This window comes from Crinia signifera, chromosome 7 (genome assembly GCF_055691185.1).
Source record: "Crinia signifera chromosome 7, ASM5569118v1, whole genome shotgun sequence".
NCBI lineage: Eukaryota > Metazoa > Chordata > Amphibia > Anura > Myobatrachidae > Crinia > Crinia signifera.
The window spans coordinates 155,549,312-155,571,590 of NC_139223.1; the positions used below are offsets into that span (position 1 = coordinate 155,549,312).

The window sequence follows — 22,279 nt, forward strand, 5'->3', positions numbered from 1 at the left end:
TGACCGTATTCCAGCTCTGCATGTAATGTTTAGAGGGTTCAGTGACAGTTTCAATACATAATAAGCCAGGCTCATCCAACAGCTTTATTCTTTCTAGGTTTTCATGACTCATTACAAGATGAGGCGATTCCCATTGGAAGGGTTAGTCAGTGATAATGACCAATTAAAGACGACAGAGTTTACACAAGACTTATTTCGGAAATGTTATAGGATATCATGTAAATACCAATAAATAAAAAAGACCTTAACCAGTGTATTATTTTGGGAGGGGTTCTTCCCATTTATTGCACAGAAAAGGGTCCCAGTACATGCATATCAGCCAGGACAGCTTACATTCAGCTACAGAAACCAGCAGGCAGCTGCCCAGAGGCTGACAGTGAAAGCCAGCACCTGAACACTCTTCCAATCACCAAGCAGGTTTAGCCAATGGGCTAGATGTATTGACGCCAGAGTTTGGCGGCCATGTGGGAAGCCGGACGAACTGGCATATATAAAAAAAAAAAAAAAAAATCTGGGTTCGACCAGCATTCCGCACGGACGTTGAACTTTGGCATCATTACACCTGGTCCAACGTTTGCGATTTCTCTCCTGACACCCAGAGGTTGCAAAAGCATTGTGAAAGGTTGGTAGTAGTGTCGCCATCAGTGGTTTCAAGGGCCTTCTCATTACAACAATTTGTTGGACTCATTTCCAATACAATCATGTAATCAACAGGGTACAGGATAAACATATAAAGAGACAGAAGATGTAGTGGAAAATAGTCAGAGAGAACCAGATAATAGAAAATGAAGGGAGGCAGAGTAAGGGGGAACAGGGCAGAGAGATGGGGGCAAAGCAGAGGTTAAGGGAAGTCAGAAGGGTGGTGGGAGGGGGGTCCATGGCTTATTGAGGCAAGAAAACTAAATTCACTCTGTAAAGTGCCTACATGTGTTTCTCTAGAGCAAGTATGGGGAACTTTAACCCTCCAGCTGTTGGTGAACTACACATACCAGCATGCCCTGCAACAGTTTTAGCATGGCCAAATAGCAAAACTGTAGCAGGGCATGATGGGATGCGTAGTTTGCCAACAGCTGCAGGGCCAAAGGTTCTCCATCCCTGCTCTAGAGACCTGAATTTGGAAAAGCACACGTACATGTACAGGAATGACGAGAGGACTTTCCACTTTATTATCCCACGGTGAAACTTATGCAGGTAAGTTTTTCTGGACAAGAGAGCGGGGAAAGTCAAAATAAGAAGTGTTCAGAAGAGCATTGTAACATGCAAATCAGCAGATGCCCAGGAATGTACGAAAGGAAAAACAAAAAACAAACACTGCCTAAGACAAAAGGGCAGCAAAGCATCTGACAAATAACCGTTACATAGATCAGAACTGTGCAATTCCTTCATGGTCTTCAAGGCAATATTTCCACATATTAGTACAACGTAGGGGCATGCGTGCACAGGAGATACAAAGATATGTACAGAATCTAGTCCTGCCGCTGGGTTTTTAAAAATACTGCTCAGCCTCATCTGTGCAGCTGGTTCTTCGGCTCTGTGTCACCAGCTCAGGCCACATTCAACTCTTGAAGGGTCATTTAGTAAAATTACATTATAAAAAGTCTTTAAAATGTCATCTCCCTCTTCCTCCTCCTCTGACCTTCCTTGGGTGAGGGCTAAAAAAAGAAAGCAGCCAGGCCAATCACAGCTTTTCACGTATATCATCATTCCAAGGCCAATCGTTAAGGCTTTGCCATTCGGATCGTTTTCTGGTGTTTTGGTCGAGGATGAAACCAGTGGAACACAATGCTGATAAATACTTCTCATAAGTGTGCAGCAGTCCAGGGATTCATAAATACAGTGTGTAGGAGTCTAATGTCTCTTCACAGGTCATACAGAGGTCATCTGGATTTAAGCCGTGACATCATCCACTCGAGTCCTTGACATAGGCTAAACATTGATAACAAATGGTAAAAGAATGAACTGAAGAAGTTTTACTACACATAAGGTCACTTGTTATTTAACATTATAAAGCTGGCCACATACTAGACCAACTTTCATCCAGCCATCAAACTAGGTGGTTGGTTGGAATGACTACCGAAAATGAAGGTGCTGCTCCCAGCCTCCCAGAAAGGCATATATGATTTCATCTGTCCATCGCCATATAAATGTTATAAATCGCGATTCATTGTAGCCATGTCCCCAGCTTTTCCATGTTATTATTCTTGGTGTTTTATAGCAGGAGCAGGGCCACCATGAAGTGATCATACTCTACATGCTACATCACACCACCTCACGCCATGCTTCACTCAAGCCCCCCCAAGTATTTTTAAAACAGTATTTTGCCGTTTCCCAACGCATCACTGATCGTTGATGCCCACTGATCTTAGTTTTTGATCACCAATAGCGGAGTCGTAGATGTCTGAGCCCCATTAAAAACACTCTTCAGTAAACTCTATTCAAATTTGCCAGTGCAAAGCATAAAATCCACCCATACTGGCTAACGCGGAGATTCCCACACCCGCGGTATTGCCATTACTCCAACATTGGAAGACCGGCATCATAAAGAGCAATAGCTTTCATGCTGCCTTATTCCGATCTGACAACGCTGGCAGGTGGGTGATGCTTGACTTTCTAGTGTTCATACCAAGCTGGCCCTCTCAAGTTGTTTTGACTGGCAATCTCAGATACACTCTGCATATGGCAGTAGATAGGGAGCGGGTATTACAGATATATTATATATAATATATATATATATATATATATATATATATATAATATATATATATATATATATATATATATATATATATATATATATATATATATACTTGGAACATGTAACCGGAAGCAGGAACATGGGGCAAATTTGTATGAGTGAAACACTGAGGAGTAGGGAGAGGGAGGTAGTGATCACACAAACATTCGGCTAAACTACGCCTGGTCACATGAATGGTCCCTAGTGAATCATCACCATAGGTAGCTCTAAGGAACTAGCAACACTGGACTCTTGGGGGGTACATTAACTAAGACGGAAATTCTATTGAAGTTGGGATGTTGCCCATAGCAACCAATCAGAATCTACTTCTAATTTATTTAGCACCTTCTAGAACAGGGCTGGGCAACAACGGCCCTCCAGATGTTGATGAACTACACATCCCAGGATGCTTTGCATTAGTTTTGCTATGTGGCCATGCTGAAACTGATGCAAGGCATGCTGGGATGTGTAGTTCATCAACATCTGGAGGGCCAGTGTTGCCCAGCCCTGTTCTAGAAGATAATAGAAATTGATTGGTTGCCAATAGCAACATCTTCATCTCCCATCTTAGTCAATAAACACCTTAAGGGTAAATTTACCAAGATCGGAGTTCTATTGAAGACTGGATGTTCAACCAACCAATCAGATTCTATTATCTTCTAGAACAGTGGTTCCCAACCCTGCTCCTCAAGTACCCACAACAGTGCATGTTTTCCAGGTCACCCGGCAGGTGCACTCATTATTCAGGCACATTTTAAAAGATCCACAGGTGGAGCTAATTATTTTGCATGTGATTCTGTGTGGAGACCTGGAAAATGTGCACTGTTGGGGATACTTGAGGACCAGGGTTGGGAACCACTGTTCTAGGAGGTTCTAAATAAATAAGAAGCAGAATCGGATTGGTTGCTATGGGAAACATTTACCCCTCAAAGCCATAGAGAAAAGTTTCCATGCACCTTTCACAGTGGCCAATGAAAGTTTGGGGGGGGGGGGGACCAAATAAAAAAAAAACAACTATAACTAACTTATGCATACTGCGGTCTTGCACTAGTACCCTTTTTCAGTGTGTGCAACAATGTAGGTTATATATTAGATTGACACTCACCCTTCCCCAGTGAGGGCACAGCACGCCTGTATGTGCCACTGATGATCTTTTACAGATGTTAATTTCAGGTACTGGGAGATCTCTGCTACAGTCATACATTCTTTCACATCTTGTTTGTTTGCAAAGACCAGCAGCCCGGCCTTCTTCAAGTCCTTCAATTCAAAACATATACGCGTAAAGCACCACCCTTCTTTCTTCATACAGGAACTGCTTCGGGTGTAAGACGACTGGCTAGGACAGTGAGGGCTAACCTCAACACTCCAGCTGTTGTTGAACTACACATCACAGCATGCCCTGCATCAGTTTTAGCATGGCCAAATAGTAAAACTGTGTAGTTCAACAACAGCTGGCGTGTCAAGGTTAGCCATCACCGAGCTAGGAGGTAATTACTGGGAGAGATGAATGAGAACAGCCTATTTGTTTAGGAGCAATAGGGGTTACCTGGGTGGAAGAGGACCCCCCGCATCTTGACCCTTGCTTGGAAAAAGTCAAACGTATGCTTTTCATAAATTCAAATACATTTTTTTTCTCTAATACTTTTACATGATTGTTTAGTTTACTATTGCTCGTCCCGTGTATCAGCCTCACCTCTTTGCTAAATGTGTCCCTGACTTTCCATCCTGCTTATCCACTGGCCTCACCTCTATTCCAATCACCTACCTCCCACATAACAGACTTCTCCCCCATGGCTGTGAAACTCACCACAAGCCTCTACACCCTCAAGATTCATTGCAAGCATGTGAGCCTTCATAACACACTGATCAATACATTTGCCCATCCAGCTACAGTAACGCTTCTCCCACTTAACCCTCCTCCCATCTTCCTCATTCTCTCCTCCTAGAACTAGCCCAGTCGCCAAAGTCTACCAGTTCCCCAGATTCCTTGGATTGAATTGTACTGATAACATTCCCAATAGAACATTTAGCAGGCAATTGTAACCCCCCCCCCCCCCCCCCATTCCCAACATAAGGTACATTGAAGTCATCAAAATGTTATTTACGTAAGAAATATCTCACCTCATGTGATAACATTTTATATAGCTCCTCTCTGGTTACGGAGATCCGCTCTCTGTCTGTGCTGTCCACCACAATTATGACAAACTGGAGATGGAGAAGCCAAGTTTTAGGTCAGGCAAATAAACACCAAACAATGGGCCAGATTCTCTAAGCTTCAAAAGTGATAGCCATTCAGCTCCTGTCTGACATTTTTCAAACACAGGCTGTGACATGGCAGGTAGGAGCTGATTGGCTGGCTGTTTATCACTCTCCATTTTAGCACTTTTGAAGCTTAGAGAATCTATCCCAATAACTGTAAAACAGGGGTGGTAATCCGGTCCTCGAGACCAACCAACGGTCCACGTTTTCCAAATTACCTAGCTTCTGCAAAGCTGTATTTTTACCTACTCTAGATCCACAGGTTGCCTGAAAACATTAACTGTTGCTAGATCTTGAGGACAGGTTTGGCCAACCCTGCTGTGAAACATGACATAAGGTGAAAATACAGAAATCCCTCATTTAGCCAACATCCACAACACAGCTGAAGTGCATAACTATGAACCTCAGAAGCACCTAGGCTTAGTAATAATGGTTCTAGGTAGAACAAAGGGATTACTACCAGTGTTGACCAGAGGTTGGGCTGCAGCACAGTCCAAAATTCAAATAGGGGAGAAACACCAACTGCTAGTGAGTCAGTTTGGAATGGCAGTTGGTGTGCCTCCACTATTTGAATTTTGAACTGTGCTGCAGCCCGCCCTCTGGAGCCTTCCCTGACTTCTACTCAAAACATCAAGAAACACTTCTCATAATCCACATGACGGTAATATACTGTAACGGTATATGTAGGTCACCAATCATCAGGTTCTTGGAAGTGCTCAGTGTCACTGAAGCCTTGCATAGGAGGGAGGTCTCTTACCTATACTGCAAGTTTCATTCAACCAAAGCAAAAGCGCTAAAGAAAAAAGTCAGAACAAAAAGGGACAGATGTGCTAATGCCACCGCAGCTGTATGCAGAGACTATGCACAAATATGTAAATGCCAGGATATTTGCAATGAGATGCACATTGGTGATGCCTCTGAACCACCGCCAGCAATCATCGGACGCACAATGGCCAAACAACAACCTCCTGAGTAACCCTTTGATCAGACCGCATGGCTATTTTGAGGCAAGATGCCATTGTTATTGCTTACGGGAGCACAGTCAGAAGTTGTCCCCTCAAAACGGCCGCGACAACCCTGCATTTCAGTTGCCACTCCACCATTACCTCCTACAAACAGTATCTTACGGTCATTTACTCAGTGAGTAAATCCTCACTGTGACCACCATAAAGGCACAGTGCGATTCAGACACAAATCACTGCACTGCATAGAAAATCAGCATTGCATCCTTCTCTAATCCAGAGTTTGAGCTATGGTAGCCACCAGAAGTGCCATTCTTTCTTTCAGTCGCACTTGCCTCTGTGTTTGTGTAATAGGTATTCCATGATGAGCGGAGAGACTCTTGGCCACCAATATCCCACATTAGAAATCGAGTATTATTCACCACGATCTCCTCCACGTTACTACCTATTGTTGGGGATGTGTGCACCACTTCATTCATGGAACTAGAACAGACAGATACATAAACACTAGCTTAGAAAACATTTATTTCCAGATCAGCAACTTCCCAACTGTAACACGGTCTTTAAGGACACCCTTTTCTACATTTAATACCCATTATCTATGTGCATTACAAAAACCTCCATATTTTTGTCTCAAAGTGGTAAATTTACTAAGAAGGGAGTTCTATTGAAGATGGGAGGTTGTCCACAGCAACCAATCAGATTCTACTTATTTATTTAGCACCAGTCCTCAGGACCCCCACACAGTGCACGTTCTCCAGGTCACCAGCAGCTGCCCACTGTATCAACAACTGTCACATTTTAAAAATGCACAGGTGACCTGGAAAACATGAACTCTGTGGGGGTCCTGAGGATCGGGTTGAGTACCACTGCTCTAGAAGATCATAGATATAACCTGATTGGTTGCTATGGGCAACATCCATAGAATGCCCAACGAATGCAATATATATATAAGTTGAAATTGCAAAAGTCAAGGGATAGCAGTATGTAAAGGTAATAGTAGGTGCCACATTATACAGCAACATCTTGGAAATGGCCAAACCTGCATCAGTTGTAATCTTACATCTCATTAGTCAGTGAACATTGGATAGGTGGTTCGAGGCATGGCGACATGAATAATCAGATTTCAAAAGGGGAAAGAATAGTGGTTGTGCGTTCCAATTCCGAAGTCGTGTGGACATTAAACATTCCTTAATCTACAGTGTCATGTGTGTTCCGTGAAAACCATTACCACCCACCGTTGCTGACCACAGTTGCTAACTGCACCCTGGACGACTGGCAACATCTAGCATGGTCCAATAAGTCACGCTTATAGTTTTGGGCTGATGTTAACAGACAGGCACTGGCCTATATGTATGGGCACCACCGTGAGGCCATGGACCCCAGTTTTCAACAAGGCACCGTTCACGCTGTTGGGTTCCATAATGGTGTGTTCATATTGGCATGGGTTCGGCTGCTGGCTTTCCCGATTGGTTGCCTGAACACTTTATTAACTGGTAAGGCCTATGTTGTAATGCTTGGTGACAATGGTGGAAAATACCAAGAGTGAAGTCGTCCACAATTGGTTCAATGAGTATTCTGGAATGTTCTTATAAAGGGTGTGGTCACTATGATCGCCAGACATGAACCCAATTGAGCACTTATGGGACCTGGAGGGGAGGTCAATATATATCAAAATATCTGGGAGCTGTAAAAAGCTGGTGGCATCTTTATAGAGGTCATCCCTCCACTTGTGTTCCTGTACTCACTGGCTAGAAGGGGTGCAATATGATCCTAGGCACATATACCATGACATTTGGCACATCAGTGTATCAATGAGTGTCTGCAGTGTGTATTATAAGTTAGGAGAATGAGACAGGATGAATGTACATTTAGGTCGACAAGGACACTGTATCTGTGCACCACTGCATTTGCCATGTCGACCTTTTGACTGTTTGCCTTGCCCATGTTGACCTTTCCGGTGTCGACCTTAGGTGTGTCAACCTAATGACCATATACCAACAGTACACAATATTTCTCTATATAAAACGTATACCCCTTTCACATAGAACCTTTCTAGCCAGATTTTTGCTGGGTCTTGAAGCTTGACCCTGGTCTCTGCTATGTGAGAGCAGACCTGATGGATCGGATGTCCCAGGACAGTAACCCTGCTTGGTATCAGGGTTATTCCCAGGGACAACCTGGTTCCCTTGCAACCTGAAAGGCATGACCCGGAACACAATGACCATGGTCATACCTAAAAGGAGCCAAGTTGCTGGCATAGTTGTGTTTGGAGATGCCATCATCTCCAAGAGGCCATTGTTATGGGGCCTACACAATGGACATGCGACAAGCGTTCCTGAGCGATGCTAGATTTTGTTAGCGCCATTAGAAGGAAGACACGAATCACTGGAAGACCCAAGTCCTGTGTAAACAGAGTCCATCATCAAGTACTGAAACCCAGGCTTCAAACCAAACTCAGTATCCCTTGTCCAAACTGGGTTAAAGCCGGGGTTTATGTGTGAAAGGGGTATGATTTACTACGTCCATGAAGATATTAGTAACTACATCAATACATTGCCTCAAAAAGTTTTATTTTCTACCTTCAGTATAAACATGTCATGTCTACATGGCTGTACTTACAACTGGTATAATATTGTTGTTTTTCCAGCATTATCCAGTCCCACAATAATAACTTTGTGTTCTGAAATACAGGATTACAAAAATAATGTAACACATTTATAAATGTGCACAACAAAAATACATATTTACACACACACACACACACACACACTTGTGTATAGGACATTTAGCAGTAATCACATTGCATGTGTACAGTGCATCCGTAAAGCATTCACTGCGCTTCACTTTAGAAGGAAAGATGAATGAAGCAATGTACAGGGACAACATGGATGAAAACCTGCTCCAGAGCGCTCTTGACCTCAGACTGAGGCGATAGTTCATCTTTTAGCAGGACAAGGACCCTATGCACAGAACCAAGATATCAAAGGAGTGGCTACTGGACAACTCTGCGAATGTCCTTGAGTGGCCCGGCCAGAGCCCAGACTTGATTCCGATTGAACATCTCTGGAGAGATCTGAAAATGGCTGTGCACCAACGCTTCCCATGCAACCGGATGGAGCTCGAGAGGTGGGGCAAAGAGGAATGGGCGAAACTGCCCAAAGATAGGTGTGCCAAGCTTGTGGCATCATATTCAAAAATATTTGAGGCTGTTATTGCTGCCAAAGGTGCATCAACAAAGTATTGAGCAAAGGCTGTTAATACTTCTGTCCATGTGATGTAGTTTTTTTGGTACTATCACGGCTCTCATCGCATGCCATATGTAATGGCATGCGATGCGATGCGATTTTACCGGGATTCTAATGCATTTGTGGAAAAATCACATGCCATCGCATGCGATGCGCTGCAATGCCATTTTTCACAGAAATCATGGACATGTGTTCAAATCATGTAAAATGCACCCCAAATGTCATTTTTCACACTGTATCACCCCCACTTCACTATCAACGCCAACCCGAAGCGTGGCGAGCGCAGCAAGCCCGCGAGGGGCGGCGGTATGTGTCCTACGACCTTTTCATACCCCCACTATCCACGTCGGTGTGGAGTTGAGAATAGAAAGTGTGGCGAGCGCAGCGAGCCACCGACCCCGAAGCGTGGCGAGCCCCGCAAGGGGACGCAGATACCTTCACAGGTATCCGTGTCCCCTCGCGGCCTTCACAGGTATCCGCGTCCGCTCGCCACACTTCGGGCTCGAAGCGTGGCGAGCGGACGCGGATACCTGTGAAGGGCGCGAGGGGACTCCGATACCTGTGAAGGTATCCGTGTCCGCTCGCCACACTTTCTATTCTCAACTCCACGCCGACGTGGATAGTGGGGGTATGAAAAGATCGTAGGACGCGTACCGCTGCGCTCGCCACGCTTCGGGTTGGCGTTGATAGTGGGGGTGGTACAGTGTGAAAAATGACATTTGGGGTGCATTTTACATGATTTGATCACATGTCCATGATTTCTGTGAAAAATGGCATCGCATCGGATGCGATTTTTCCCTGTGCGATGCCCATCGTGGGAGCCGTGATAGTATACAAGTACCGTTTTTTTTTTACATTTGCAAAAATCTCCCAAAAACTGTTTCGCGTTGTCATTATGGGGCATTGCATGTAGAATTTTTAGGGAAGAAATATTGGAGTAGGGCTGCAACAGAACAAAATAGGGAAAAAGTGAAGCGCTGTGAATACTTTCCAGATGCACTGTATACAAATGTTCCTTCATCTATACCACCCATGCACAACCTGCGGCCCTCTTGTGGGAGCCCCAGACAGGAGCACCCCCTGCTGGTGGCTTTTTCCCTCTTGCACAAAGATTTACCAGTTCTTTTCTGCACCTGATACTGTTAAGTGAGGGTATTATTCACCAGGACAGAATGCTGCAGAGAAATGCCTGTGACAGGCAGCCAATCAAATTAAAGGAGCCCATACACGGTCCGTTGTGTATGGCTCCGTTCTGTACTATGCGATGCGCGCTCCCGCGCATCACATAGTACGGTACAAAAAGTATGTGCTGAACATACTTTTTGTACTAGGTACACATCGGATCGGATCGGATCGCAGTGCATGCACACTGAATGCACTAGGGATGCGATCCGATCCGATGTGTGCTGTTTCAGCACAGAATGGATCCGTTAAACGGACCGTGTATGGGGGGCTTAACAGTCATGCATCTATAGAAGTCTCAATAATGTAATCATTATATTGTGAGATAAAAGTGCTTTCCCGCTCACTGCTATACTATGACAAACAGATGGAGACACAGCTTTTGAGCCAGGTTAAACATACTTTTTTTTAAAAAATTGAACTTCACACTAGAAAAAATTCAATCCAAACGTATTCCTGTGTTTACATTAAGAAACCAAAATTCTGTGTATATGTAATTACTATTCTAACAGAATAAGGAAATCTGTTGATGTGGTGGGGACATTTTAATTGGATGGCAGCTGGGTTTTTTTTGTTTGTTAAAGTCATTCCAATGATACATGATAAAGTTTTGCTGTTCAAAATGAAAATATACCCTCCTCATCGATTAGGTGCAGGGTCCTAGAGTAAACACTGTACATGCGCTATACCTACTGCACTGGTACAACATACAAGAAACAGGGACCATTCTACAACTGCAGACCACAGTTGAGGTGACAAGAATCCACCCATTTATTTTACTGTGGTTTTCAGGCACATACTTGTAAATGGTAACTTTTCAGTACTTATGTAGTATCTGGGCGTCCGATTTAGAAATCGGATCGGATCGCATCGCATGCGACCAAATCGTATGCGATGCGATGGTCAAGATTTTTCCATAGGATTCAATGTTAAAATGGTCTGAGTCCATTTTAACATAGAATTCAATGGGAAAAAGGGGTCCTTTTCCTTTCCCCACTATCCAAGTGGGCATGGAGTTGGATACAAACCTGTGGCGAGCGTAGCGAGCCCCGCGAGGGGACACAGAATACTTTTTAAGAAATATGCGTTCGCTCGCCACACTTCGGGCACGGTGGCTCGCTGCGCTCGCCACGCTATATAAAATCAACTCTATGCCCACTTGGATAGTGGGGAAATGAACAGGACCTTCTTAACATTGAATCCTATGCAAAATCGCATCGAATCGCATCGCATCTGATTGTATGCCTTAAGTTAAGGCATACAATCACAAAATCGGCAGCCCAGATACTACATAAGTACCAACTTTTCTACTAAGCCTATATTTAATTTTGTATTCATGTCAAGCATAGAAAATTGCTCTGACCAGTATTGTGGAAAAGATTACAATAGGTATGACCCAATTTATGTCTGCATGCATTAGGTCCACGAATGAAGTTTGACAGGGCTTATGACAACAGGGTAGGAAGGTTGACCCAAGAATTGGGTCTACAATGGCAAGGCTGACAGGCAAAAGGTTGACATTTATTTTTCACATTTTTTTGTCCCAAATGACGACATAGTCAACATGGACATTTTTAAAGTGTACTGCTGTGATCAACCTTGCTTCGCCCACACAATTTTTTTCTCCCACCAAGCCGTAGTGGATGTTAGGACATTGCTGACATTGCTTGAGTCAACCTTCCAATCTAGTAACCATATCCCATTACAAGAGCCACTCCACAACGAGCAACAGGGTGGTAACTTCAGGTTTTACATGGATTTGTAGGATAATTTGACTACTCTTCCTAATGAAGGTTTATCATTATCTTTGCAGAACACAAACCCTTAATCCTTGTCACATTACATTCAAAGCCATATTCTGCTCTACTCCTTCAGCATACATACAAGCTGTGTTTATATACAGGGTAGGGACAGATGACTCTCTTTGTTGGGGCACAACTTAGTTAAAAAAGTTTTTTTATTTTTATTAAAAGTTTTTATTATAGGGGGGCTCTCTGAACACCTTCCAGCACTGTTATAAGGGTGTATTTAGTTCAAGACAGAAAAAGGAGAGATATTAGATCTATATGTGACTCAGTAAAACAAATTGATAAAGCATCAATTAAATCAAATTGAAACTTTATCAAATAATATTTGTGTCAGCCGTGGTCAAAGCATGTTCTCAATAAAGGGATATCATCCCATGAGGCATTATAATCGCCTGGCTGATTTTAATTTTTTGTTTTTTTGTTTGCGTGACAAAAAAGAAGAATTATCGTGTGTTTAGAATTAAATAAGGTGTATAATAAATGTGGAAAGAATCAAAAAATATATTTAGTCTAAGACCATAAAATTATGGCGAAATATGATGTTTCTTAGTGACTGTCATGGGGGGTACCCACAGTATATATTTCTGCGGTACTTTTAGCGGTTCGGCTTAGTACTCATATGTCGTGTTTGCACTGAGCATGAATTAACTTCTATTCATATATCATGTCTATACTGAGCATAAATTTACAACCTGTATATATATGCGGGATAGAATCAAAAATAGAAATAAGGATATGAGATGCTCTCATTTGGGCTCAACCATTTCTGCTTTTCGGCCGTGTGCCTCTAGGGCAGTGAACGGACCGAATGAGAGAATGTTAAAGCTGAGGCCAAAATAGTGAGGGCACTTTTAGAAGGAAGTAGAAGGTAGGGATCTGCTGTTGCTCATCAGTCTCATATATCACCCCTGTTAGTAAGAACCAGCGCAAGGGGTCAAATGATGACTGGGTTCAATGAGAGTCCCTTAGTAAGAGACAAATACAGTCTTAGTATAAAGGTACATCATTTCAACATTTCCTCATATGTCAATTATGGATTAATAATGTGCCTTCTATAATCACATTGTACCATTCTTCCCACCAAGAATCATACTCCTATATCTCCCCGACAATATGAAAGTAAACTGTACAAGAAAGGCTTAAGTGCCTTACAAACAATTCAAGAAATGAAGGAAATCGATTTAGCAACAGGTAAATGGGAGGTATATTCTCCCTATGATACTCATCGTATTTCTGCTCAGTGTTCTATGCCCCAAATGGCAGCCTCCCCTCTGTGACAGTCACTCCGTCTGGACGCGCGTTTCGCCCCTGCTTGTTCACCAGTACCTGCTCTGTGTCACACTGTGTCCTTTTAAGCCCCGAGGTTTCGCGGGGAGAGAGTGGCTATTAGTTTCATTGGTTAAGCCCCCTCCATACCTCCTAACTTCATTGGTGGTTACAGCGGTGTATCGCGTTATACTACCTATCAGTGTCCGGCTGCTAATCACGTGACCCTCGCGTCATGTATACGTAAGGTGCGTGATATGCAGCCGTCTCTCCAGCCGGAAGCTTGTCGGTCTTAGCAACAGTCTCTATGATGCACCACAGCGTCACTCTTGTGAGTGTCAATCATATGGTGCGTGGTCGCGTCCCCGCCTGTGGGAAAGACGTCACCCTTCTCAGCGTGTATTACGCTGTCTACGGCCGTGTCTCCGGCCTGTTACCAAGGTTACTGGTGGCGTCTCTTGCCCTCATTGGCTACAGTTCCATCGCGGTATAAGTTACCAAGTATGTGGCCGTATCAGCTTTTACTGAGTAGTGAGTGCAATAACCCTATGCTGCTCGGTGACAATAAAGGACACTGTATTATGGGCTCCTGTGTGTCTTTGATAATTTTAATCTATTTGGCTTATTTCCTTCCCAATGTTTTGTTTATATACTGCTCGTATGCTCATAGATTGTCTCTATATGGTCATCTTAGTTATCCTAGGAAATCAGGGGTATCTTATTTAGTTCTGCTAGTTCCACCCATGGAAACCAGTTTTAATATAGTACACTATCTTGCTTAATTCTTATGTATGATATGTGTATTATAATTTATTAGTAATTGAGAGAAAAAAGTTAATTTTTAGGTTTTTTTGGAGAAATATAAAATATATCTCAAGTTGTGTTATTGTTATATGTAACTGAATTTATCTTGTATGAAACTTGTTCTCCTAGTGACTGAGGTGAAGGTGCTAAGCAAACATGCCAAACCGTGAAAAAATATTAATTGTGCTCAACAAATTAAAAAGAAGGGGGAGAAAGGAAGCATATGTAGAAAATCATAATATAATGAAGTGTAGTAAAACATATATTATTAATATGAAGAAAGAATTGTTGATATTTATCTTATAGAAATACAGGTGTATAAAAGGTGTGACGAGGTGAAAGTAGAGGGAGGCTATCCCATCCTTATCTAGTAATTACCTTTTCTTATCCACTCAATATTGAATGTGATTCTGCGTGTATGTGTATTTTAATCTCAGTTGTGCAGTGTATGGTGGTTATACCGCGGACCTACACTTATCCGCGGAATTCAGACCACAATTTATCAGTGTTAGTACAGTAAGAGCTCTTACTGTTAATAAAGATAATGTGCAAGTGAATAATGAACCTTAATATGAACAAGATTATACATAACGTAGTAGATGCTAAGGAATTTTTTGACTGGCTACTATAGCCCCAGATCATATATCTTGATATTGACAAGATTATGCATAACATGATAAATATTAAAGAGAATATTTTAACTAGCTATTATAGTCCCAGATCATACATGGCTCTGGGAAGTTGTGATTTTTGAAATCATCTGGGTGTATTTTGTCCTCTGTGATGTTCTCACAGAAATGCCTGGTAATTTATGTATTCATTTAATCCGTGGGGTGACAGGGCGTTAAGTAGGAAAGTCCATTCACTCTCCCTCTGCAGTAGATTTTTTTGGAGATCCCCCCCTCTGATACCCAGTTTGACTCGTTCTAAGCCTACAACTCTAGTACCCTTAAATGAGTTTTTGTGATTTCTATTATAGTGTCTGGCGACTGACGTAAGTTTCTTAAACTTTGCTAGGTCGGATAGTGCATTTCTCACTGAGCCGGCATGCTCCAGGATTCTTTGTTTTAGCGTTCTGGTTGTCATTCCGACATATTTCATATTACAGGGGCATATAATGCAATATATAACCCCTGTAGATTTACAATTAATGTATTGTCGGATTTTAAGTGTGTTGCCATATCGATCTTGCATTTCACCACATTTTAGCATGTATTCACATGCTTTACAACCCCCACATGCAAAGGATCCTTCCGCAACGTCTTGTTTTTGTCGATTCCTTACAAAGTGGCTATGGACCAGTTCATCCCTCAAGTTTTTGGAACGGCGCCAACTCATGGCTACTTTAGGGTCCAGAATTTCCGACAGATCCTCATCCAACAATAGAATGGGCCAATGTTCTTGAATGATCCGCTGTATTTGTTTCCATTCATTACAGTAATTCCCCACAAATCTAATCTTATTGATGTTCGTCTTTTCTTTCTTTTTGGAGAAAATAAGGGATTCCCTTTTAGTTTGGGTAACTGTTTTTTTAGCTCTTTTTATGGATCTTTTACTGTATCCTCTCTCCTGTAGTCTTATTGACAAATCCCGACATTGCTCCTCAAAAACCTTCTGATCTGAGCAATTTCTCCGCATCCGTAGGAACTCTCCTTTTGGGAGATTCTCCACCGTCGGAGGAAAGTGGGAGCTCGTTTGATGGAGTATGGAATTAGTAGATGTTTGTTTTCTATATAGTTGAGTCTGGATAATTCCATCCTTCCCTCTATAGATATTGAGATCCAGAAAGGGAACCGATTCTGTACTAATATGATGGGTCAGCCTAATATTAAGATCATTCAGATTTAGTACATTGATGAAATCTAGGAGTGTCTGTTGGTCTCCTTCCCATATTAATAAGATGTCGTCGATATACCGCCACCACGCTATCACGTGGCTGGTATATCGATCGTTCCCATCACAGAACACTCGTTCCCGTTCCCACCAACCTAAAAATAGATTGGCATACGTGGGGGCACAAGCGGCCCCCATCGCAGTCCCTCTGGTCTGCAAGAAATACTGATCGTTGAACGTAAAATAATTGCGGGACAATATGAAGTCCAAGAGGTCTATCAAGAAATCGTGGAATTCGCTGTGTCCTTCCATCTGTAAAAAGTAAGCCACTGCTGCCAGTCCAGCCTGATGCTCAATGCTCGTATATAAGGACTCAACGTCCAGTGTTACAAGTATATGGTTATCCTCTAATCTTATATCATTGAGTTTCCGCAGGACATCCGCTGTATCCTGTATGTAGGATGGTAGTCCTAGGACATGGTGGCGTAAATGCAGGTCGACAAAAATACTGGGGTTCTCAGATATACCCCCTATCCCCGAAACGATCGGGCGGCCTGGTGGTTCCAAAATATTTTTATGAACCTTTGGCAAAAGGTAAAAGGTTGGAGTCTTTGGGTGATCAGCTTTGAGGTAATCATATTCCTGTTGGAAAATGACTCCATTCCCAAGTGCTTTATTCAGGATTCTCATTAGGAGTGTGTTGAAATTTTCTGTGGGATTAAACAGAATTCTCTTATAACATGTCATGTCCTCCAATTGCCGCAAAGCCTCTCTTTGGTACATTTCAGTTGGCCATATGACGACATTGCCGCCTTTGTCAGATGGCTTAATCTGTATATTCTCCCATTCTTTTATCTCTTTCAGAGCACATATCTCCTCTCTTTGTAGGTTCCTGTACTTGTATCCCTTATTGGTTCTCTTATATAGTTGGTCTAGATCTCGTGATACTAACTCCTGAAATATCCTTACTTGAGGACAATTAGAGTCCTGGGGGAAGAAAGTGGACTTCTTGCGGCATAATGGTCTTTTTTTTGTGGGGTTAAGGAGGGATGATCCGAGCCTTCGGATTCCTCTTGTAATTCTTCTAATATCGTTAGACATTCTCTATCTTGGTGATCGAATTCAAACAGGTCAGGGGTATCCCCATCTTTCTTTCTGACAGCATAGAATTTTTTTAAAAGCACTTTTCGTCCGAAAAGTCTCAGATCCCTCTCCCAGTGGAATCGGTTAAAAGGTCGTGAGGGAGAGAATGAGAGTCCCTTCCCTAAAACTGTCATTTGTGACTCTGTTAATTCTTTATCTGATAATAGATTTATTATCTGCAAGCTGTTGTTTACGGGTTTTAAGGTTTCTTGACCCTGGCAGGATATTTCGATGTCCGTTGATAACTCCAATCTTGTTGGTTTTTTCGGTTTCTTCCTGCTCCTCCGTATCCTCCTCTTGGGCGATATCGGGATCTGTCCCCTTGTCCCACATCTAAAAAAGACGTTGGGTCATTTTGGGGTTCCCGTCTATATTCTCTTTCTGAGTTGCCTGCCTCACTGTTATCCGAGATGTCTTCCCCTCCTGATGACTCTGTCTCTGTAAAATTCCCCATTTTTCTGGGTTGTCTAGTTCTTCGTCTCTCTGCCATCTTACCCCATTTGAATATGTTGCCTGTTTCGAAGTCCTTGATGTCCCGGTTAAACTTGCTTCTTTTCCTGTTGATAATCTCTTGCTCATAATTATCCAGGTCCCTATTAAATTTCTCAAAACTTTTTTGGAATGTGGTATCCTTTTCCCAGGGTTCAAGCTTAGTACTCAGTTCCTCAATATCCTTTTCGCATGTGCTCAGTGTCAAGTGATTATGTTTTATTAGCAAAGAAATTAATTCGTGTGAACACTTTAATAGGGTATCCTCCCATTCCTTGATCAGACCTTCACTAGCTAGTTGAAATGTGGGAAAGATTCTAGGTCGGAGACCTCTTGGGATGATCTTATTCTTTAAGTAGTTTTCCAGAGTAGTCGTGTCCCATGTAATTCTGGTTCTTTTTTGTAATTTGTATTTAAGATCCATCAGGTCCTCGTTCCAATTCATCGAATTAGTCCCACTGTGTAGGTCTGAAAAGATATTACTCGTGTCCTCCAGATTTTTTCTTCTTGATAAAATCTCATTTTTAAGGGAAAAGGTTGCCATAATGTATGTAAATACTGTTTTTGCAGTATATGAATAATTCTTAATATTATATTATTCTCTCTTTAATTTTTGGGGGTGTGTATATTTTTTGGATTATTTGGATTTTCTTACCAAAGAGATATCCCTAAGTTCAGATGTTATTTGAACAGATGTTGGTGGTTCTAAGATCCTCCTATACTATTTATATCATATTTTGGGTAATCTATCCTCTAAAATTATGTCGTGCTACAGTCAGAGCTGAAGTTTTAATCAGTATTTGGACAGTAAAATGACAGGGAAAAGACTGGCACTGACTCTAGTTCTTATATTATCTATAGACCAACTATTAAATTTTATTTTTGGACTCTTGTCCTATTACATCTTACTTTGTTGGTGGTGCTCCCATGAGTCATAAATAGTACATTTATATACAGGGTAGGGACAGATGACTCTCTTTGTTGGGGCACAACTTAGTTAAAAAAGTTTTTTTATTTTTATTAAAAGTTTTTATTATAGGGGGGCTCTCTGAACACCTTCCAGCACTGTTATAAGGGTGTATTTAGTTCAAGACAGAAAAAGGAGAGATATTAGATCTATATGTGACTCAGTAAAACAAATTGATAAAGCATCAATTAAATCAAATTGAAACTTTATCAAATAATATTTGTGTCAGCCGTGGTCAAAGCATGTTCTCAATAAAGGGATATCATCCCATGAGGCATTATAATCGCCTGGCTGATTTTAATTTTTTGTGATATATGAGACTGATGAGCAACAGCAGATCCCTACCTTCTACTTCCTTCTAAAAGTGCCCTCACTATTTTGGCCTCAGCTTTAACATTCTCTCATTCGGTCCGTTCACTGCCCTAGAGGCACACGGCCGAAAAGCAGAAATGGTTGAGCCCAAATGAGAGCATCTCATATCCTTATTTCTATTTTTTATTCTATCCCGCATATATATACAGGTTGTAAATTTATGCTCAGTATAGACATGATATATGAATAGAAGTTAATTCATGCTCAGTGCAAACACGACATATGAGTACTAAGCCGAACCGCTAAAAGTACCGCAGAAATATATACTGTGGGTACCCCCCATGACAGTCACTAAGAAACATCATATTTCGCCATAATTTTATGGTCTTAGACTAAATATATTTTTTGATTCTTTCCACATTTATTATACACCTTATTTAATTCTAAACACACGATAATTCTTCTTTTTTGTCACGCAAACAAAAAAACAAAAAATTAAAATCAGCCAGGCGATTATAATGCCTCATGGGATGATATCCCTTTATTGAGAACATGCTTTGACCACGGCTGACACAAATATTATTTGATAAAGTTTCAATTTGATTTAATTGATGCTTTATCAATTTGTTTTACTGAGTCACATATAGATCTAATATCTCTCCTTTTTCTGTCTTGAACTAAATACACCCTTATAACAGTGCTGGAAGGTGTTCAGAGAGCCCCCCTATAATAAAAACTTTTAATAAAAATAAAAAAACTTTTTTAACTAAGTTGTGCCCCAACAAAGAGAGTCATCTGTCCCTACCCTGTATATAAATGTACTATTTATGACTCATGGGAGCACCACCAACAAAGTAAGATGTAATAGGACAAGAGTCCAAAAATAAAATTTAATAGTTGGTCTATAGATAATATAAGAACTAGAGTCAGTGCCAGTCTTTTCCCTGTCATTATACAAGCTGTGTTGACAGGCGAGACGATGAACATGTCGGAGACACTGGTAACACAAGCACTGGTTACTAGCTCATGTAACAAATGGGCACGTATCAAGACTGACATTCTTACAGAAATAAGGTCACACAAGTATGAAGCAGAAAGGTGCACTTTCATTTGATGCAATTTGCAACATACTTTTTACATGCATGCAATAATCAACCATTATGTATTACAATATGTAAAATGTATATACTAACCAGGAAAACTGTCTCTTTTACCAAGGATGCCACAGATGTACAGTGTGACTATGTCAGCACCCAGCAGGAGGGCACTGTGCAGCCAGACACACATGACCATAGCAGCCATATTGCAGCTGTGTGAATGAGCACTTTATTTACTAAAGGTTTTAAAAAAAAAAAAAAAAAAAAAAAAAGTGGTGTTGTCCATAGCAATCAATCAGATTCTGTCTATTATTTTTGTATCGCACCCTAGATAATGCTAGAAATAATCTGATTGGTTGCTATGGGCAAAATCAACACTTTTCATTTTTAGAACCTTTACTAAATTTACCCCTTTGAGCTGTATTCAATGAGGCCGGCAAGCTGGTTAAACAACGACCTTTGCAGTTAAATCCCCGCGCCAGCTGTTCACCTTATTCTATGTTCCGGAGGAATCCTCCCTGTCAGATGATGGCGAGGACTCCCACAAACAGTGAGGCTGAGGGCTAATGCAGGGACCCCGCTGCATTTAGCCGCGAGCCTCGCTGTTTTAGCGGCCGCACACTCCCATCGCTGCAAAAACCTTACGACGTGGAAACGGCATGTGCAGGGGGTCATTTGAATACTGACCGTGCAAGCTGTCACAGCTCGCAAAAACAATTGAATTACTAATGAGGGTGCCACAGAGGTACCATATGATTATGGCAGCACCCGTACAGCCAGTCGCATATCACCTTGGCAGCTATATCGCAGCTGTGCGCTTAGTCGATGAGATGGTCTATTGCAAAGATACACAGTAACATATGCATTGCCACTCTACCATGTAGATAATACCAATAACTAGCAATGGAAATGTGCCTACAGTGCAGCTTGGCAGGGCATGCTGGGACTTACAATGCAGTGAAAGTTGTCACACCACAGAATGCCTAATCTTCTATGAAATGACTTCCCCACCCAGCTGCTAGGAGTGCAGGGCAAGGCAAGAACCTCTTACCCTGGTGGCTGAACAGCCTCCATATCTTAGCGAATAAGATCCCCATCCTAGAAGGAGTTGCTTCCTGTAGACTAGGGACCGCTCCTCCCCAGGCACATCTCAGTCACACGACACCTCTCAGCCCAGCCGTGCCCATGGCAAGCCAGTAACTGATATCCCGACTTTTCCTTCTGTCACACACAGCTCGGCGCACCGCTGATGACGTTCCTATTCCTAGTGAGACTACTAGAGTCTATCTATGCAGCCCTCCACACTCCCTGCTTCACCCAAGAACACAGTAAAGCTTTTCTAATTCTTCTGTCTCCGCTGCAGGATACATTTTATCGTCGTCAATTACATAGATCTATTGGACTTCAAAAAAATGGCCGCCATAAGAATCTTATACATCCATGAGTGGAATGGAAACATAAGGTGTACGTGTCGTGTTGGTTTACAGTTCACGGCTGAATTTATTTTTATTCAAATAAAGAAAACTTTATTGTCAAGCTACTGGATGTGCGATTGAAGCGTCTTTTTCCATACGTAATGTGATATTCATGCTGTGTACTTGGAGCAGAAGGCGTCTTCGCACCGTGAAAGCAAATAGGGGGCTTCTTATGCTTTTTGTAGCAGTGTCAGCTTGTCCCTAGATACGGCAGACATTTTGACGAAGCACATCCCATTCATTCGTTATGGGCTTTTTTTTTCTCTCAGCCTTTTGTGCTTATGACTTGCCATGTGACTGCTTAATAGCTAATGATGACATTAGTTGCAAAGGTCATGCTGAATTTCCAACACGCACACACACAGTCACAGACCGATTCTATAGCAAAGGTGAAGAACAGTCAGTTTATTTATCATTTGTAGTAGACAAAATATTGTAGATTATTATTATTATTAGTAGTATATTATTATATTAATTTAATAATAATTATATTATAAACAATAATAATTTATTAGCTGTTATTATACTTTAATTAGTTAATTTATTTAAAAATAACATTCTCAAATTAAATAATTGTTTTATTTTGCTCTCTGATATTCCTCTTCCACCACAATACCAGGTCAGACCCAGGTTATTATACATAGAATTTTGCCAGGTCGTACTTGGCTTAGACCCTATTTCCACTGCATCGGAGTCCCAG

General features: G+C 41.8%; 1 protein-coding gene across 2 annotated transcripts; it reads right to left on the reverse strand.

The window, feature by feature from the left end:
* Positions 1 to 256: 256 nt before the first annotated feature.
* Positions 257 to 21,491, reverse strand: ARL5A (ARF like GTPase 5A). Of its 2 annotated transcripts, XM_083154036.1 has the most exons (6): positions 21,156 to 21,485; positions 8,578 to 8,638; positions 6,291 to 6,438; positions 4,856 to 4,939; positions 3,840 to 3,991; positions 257 to 1,926 (listed from the first exon to the last, which is right to left on the reverse strand). In XM_083154036.1, exons 1-6 carry the CDS (start codon positions 21,199 to 21,201, stop codon positions 1,878 to 1,880), a joined length of 540 nt encoding a protein of 179 aa, XP_083010162.1. In that variant the 5' UTR covers positions 21,202 to 21,485; the 3' UTR covers positions 257 to 1,877. The 2 variants fall into 2 exon arrangements, with proteins under 2 accessions (XP_083010162.1, XP_083010163.1); XM_083154037.1 differs by lacking the exon at positions 8,578 to 8,638 and having other exon boundaries at positions 21,156 to 21,491.
* Positions 21,492 to 22,279: the final 788 nt, after the last annotated feature.

What these genes read in the sequence shown, in the direction of transcription:
- ARL5A (XM_083154036.1), bottom strand. Translation starts at nt 21,201, where the DNA reads ATGGGGATCTTATTCGCTAAGATATGGAGGCTGTTCAGCCACCAGG. An exon ending in CCTATTACACAAACACAGAG is followed by an intron (nt 4,940 to 6,290) that starts GCAAGTGCGACT and finishes CTCCATCTCCAG; the next exon opens with TTTGTCATAATTGTGGTGGA. An exon ending in ATAAAATGTTATCACATGAG is followed by an intron (nt 3,992 to 4,855) that starts GTGAGATATTTC and finishes TTTGAATTGAAG; the next exon opens with GACTTGAAGAAGGCCGGGCT.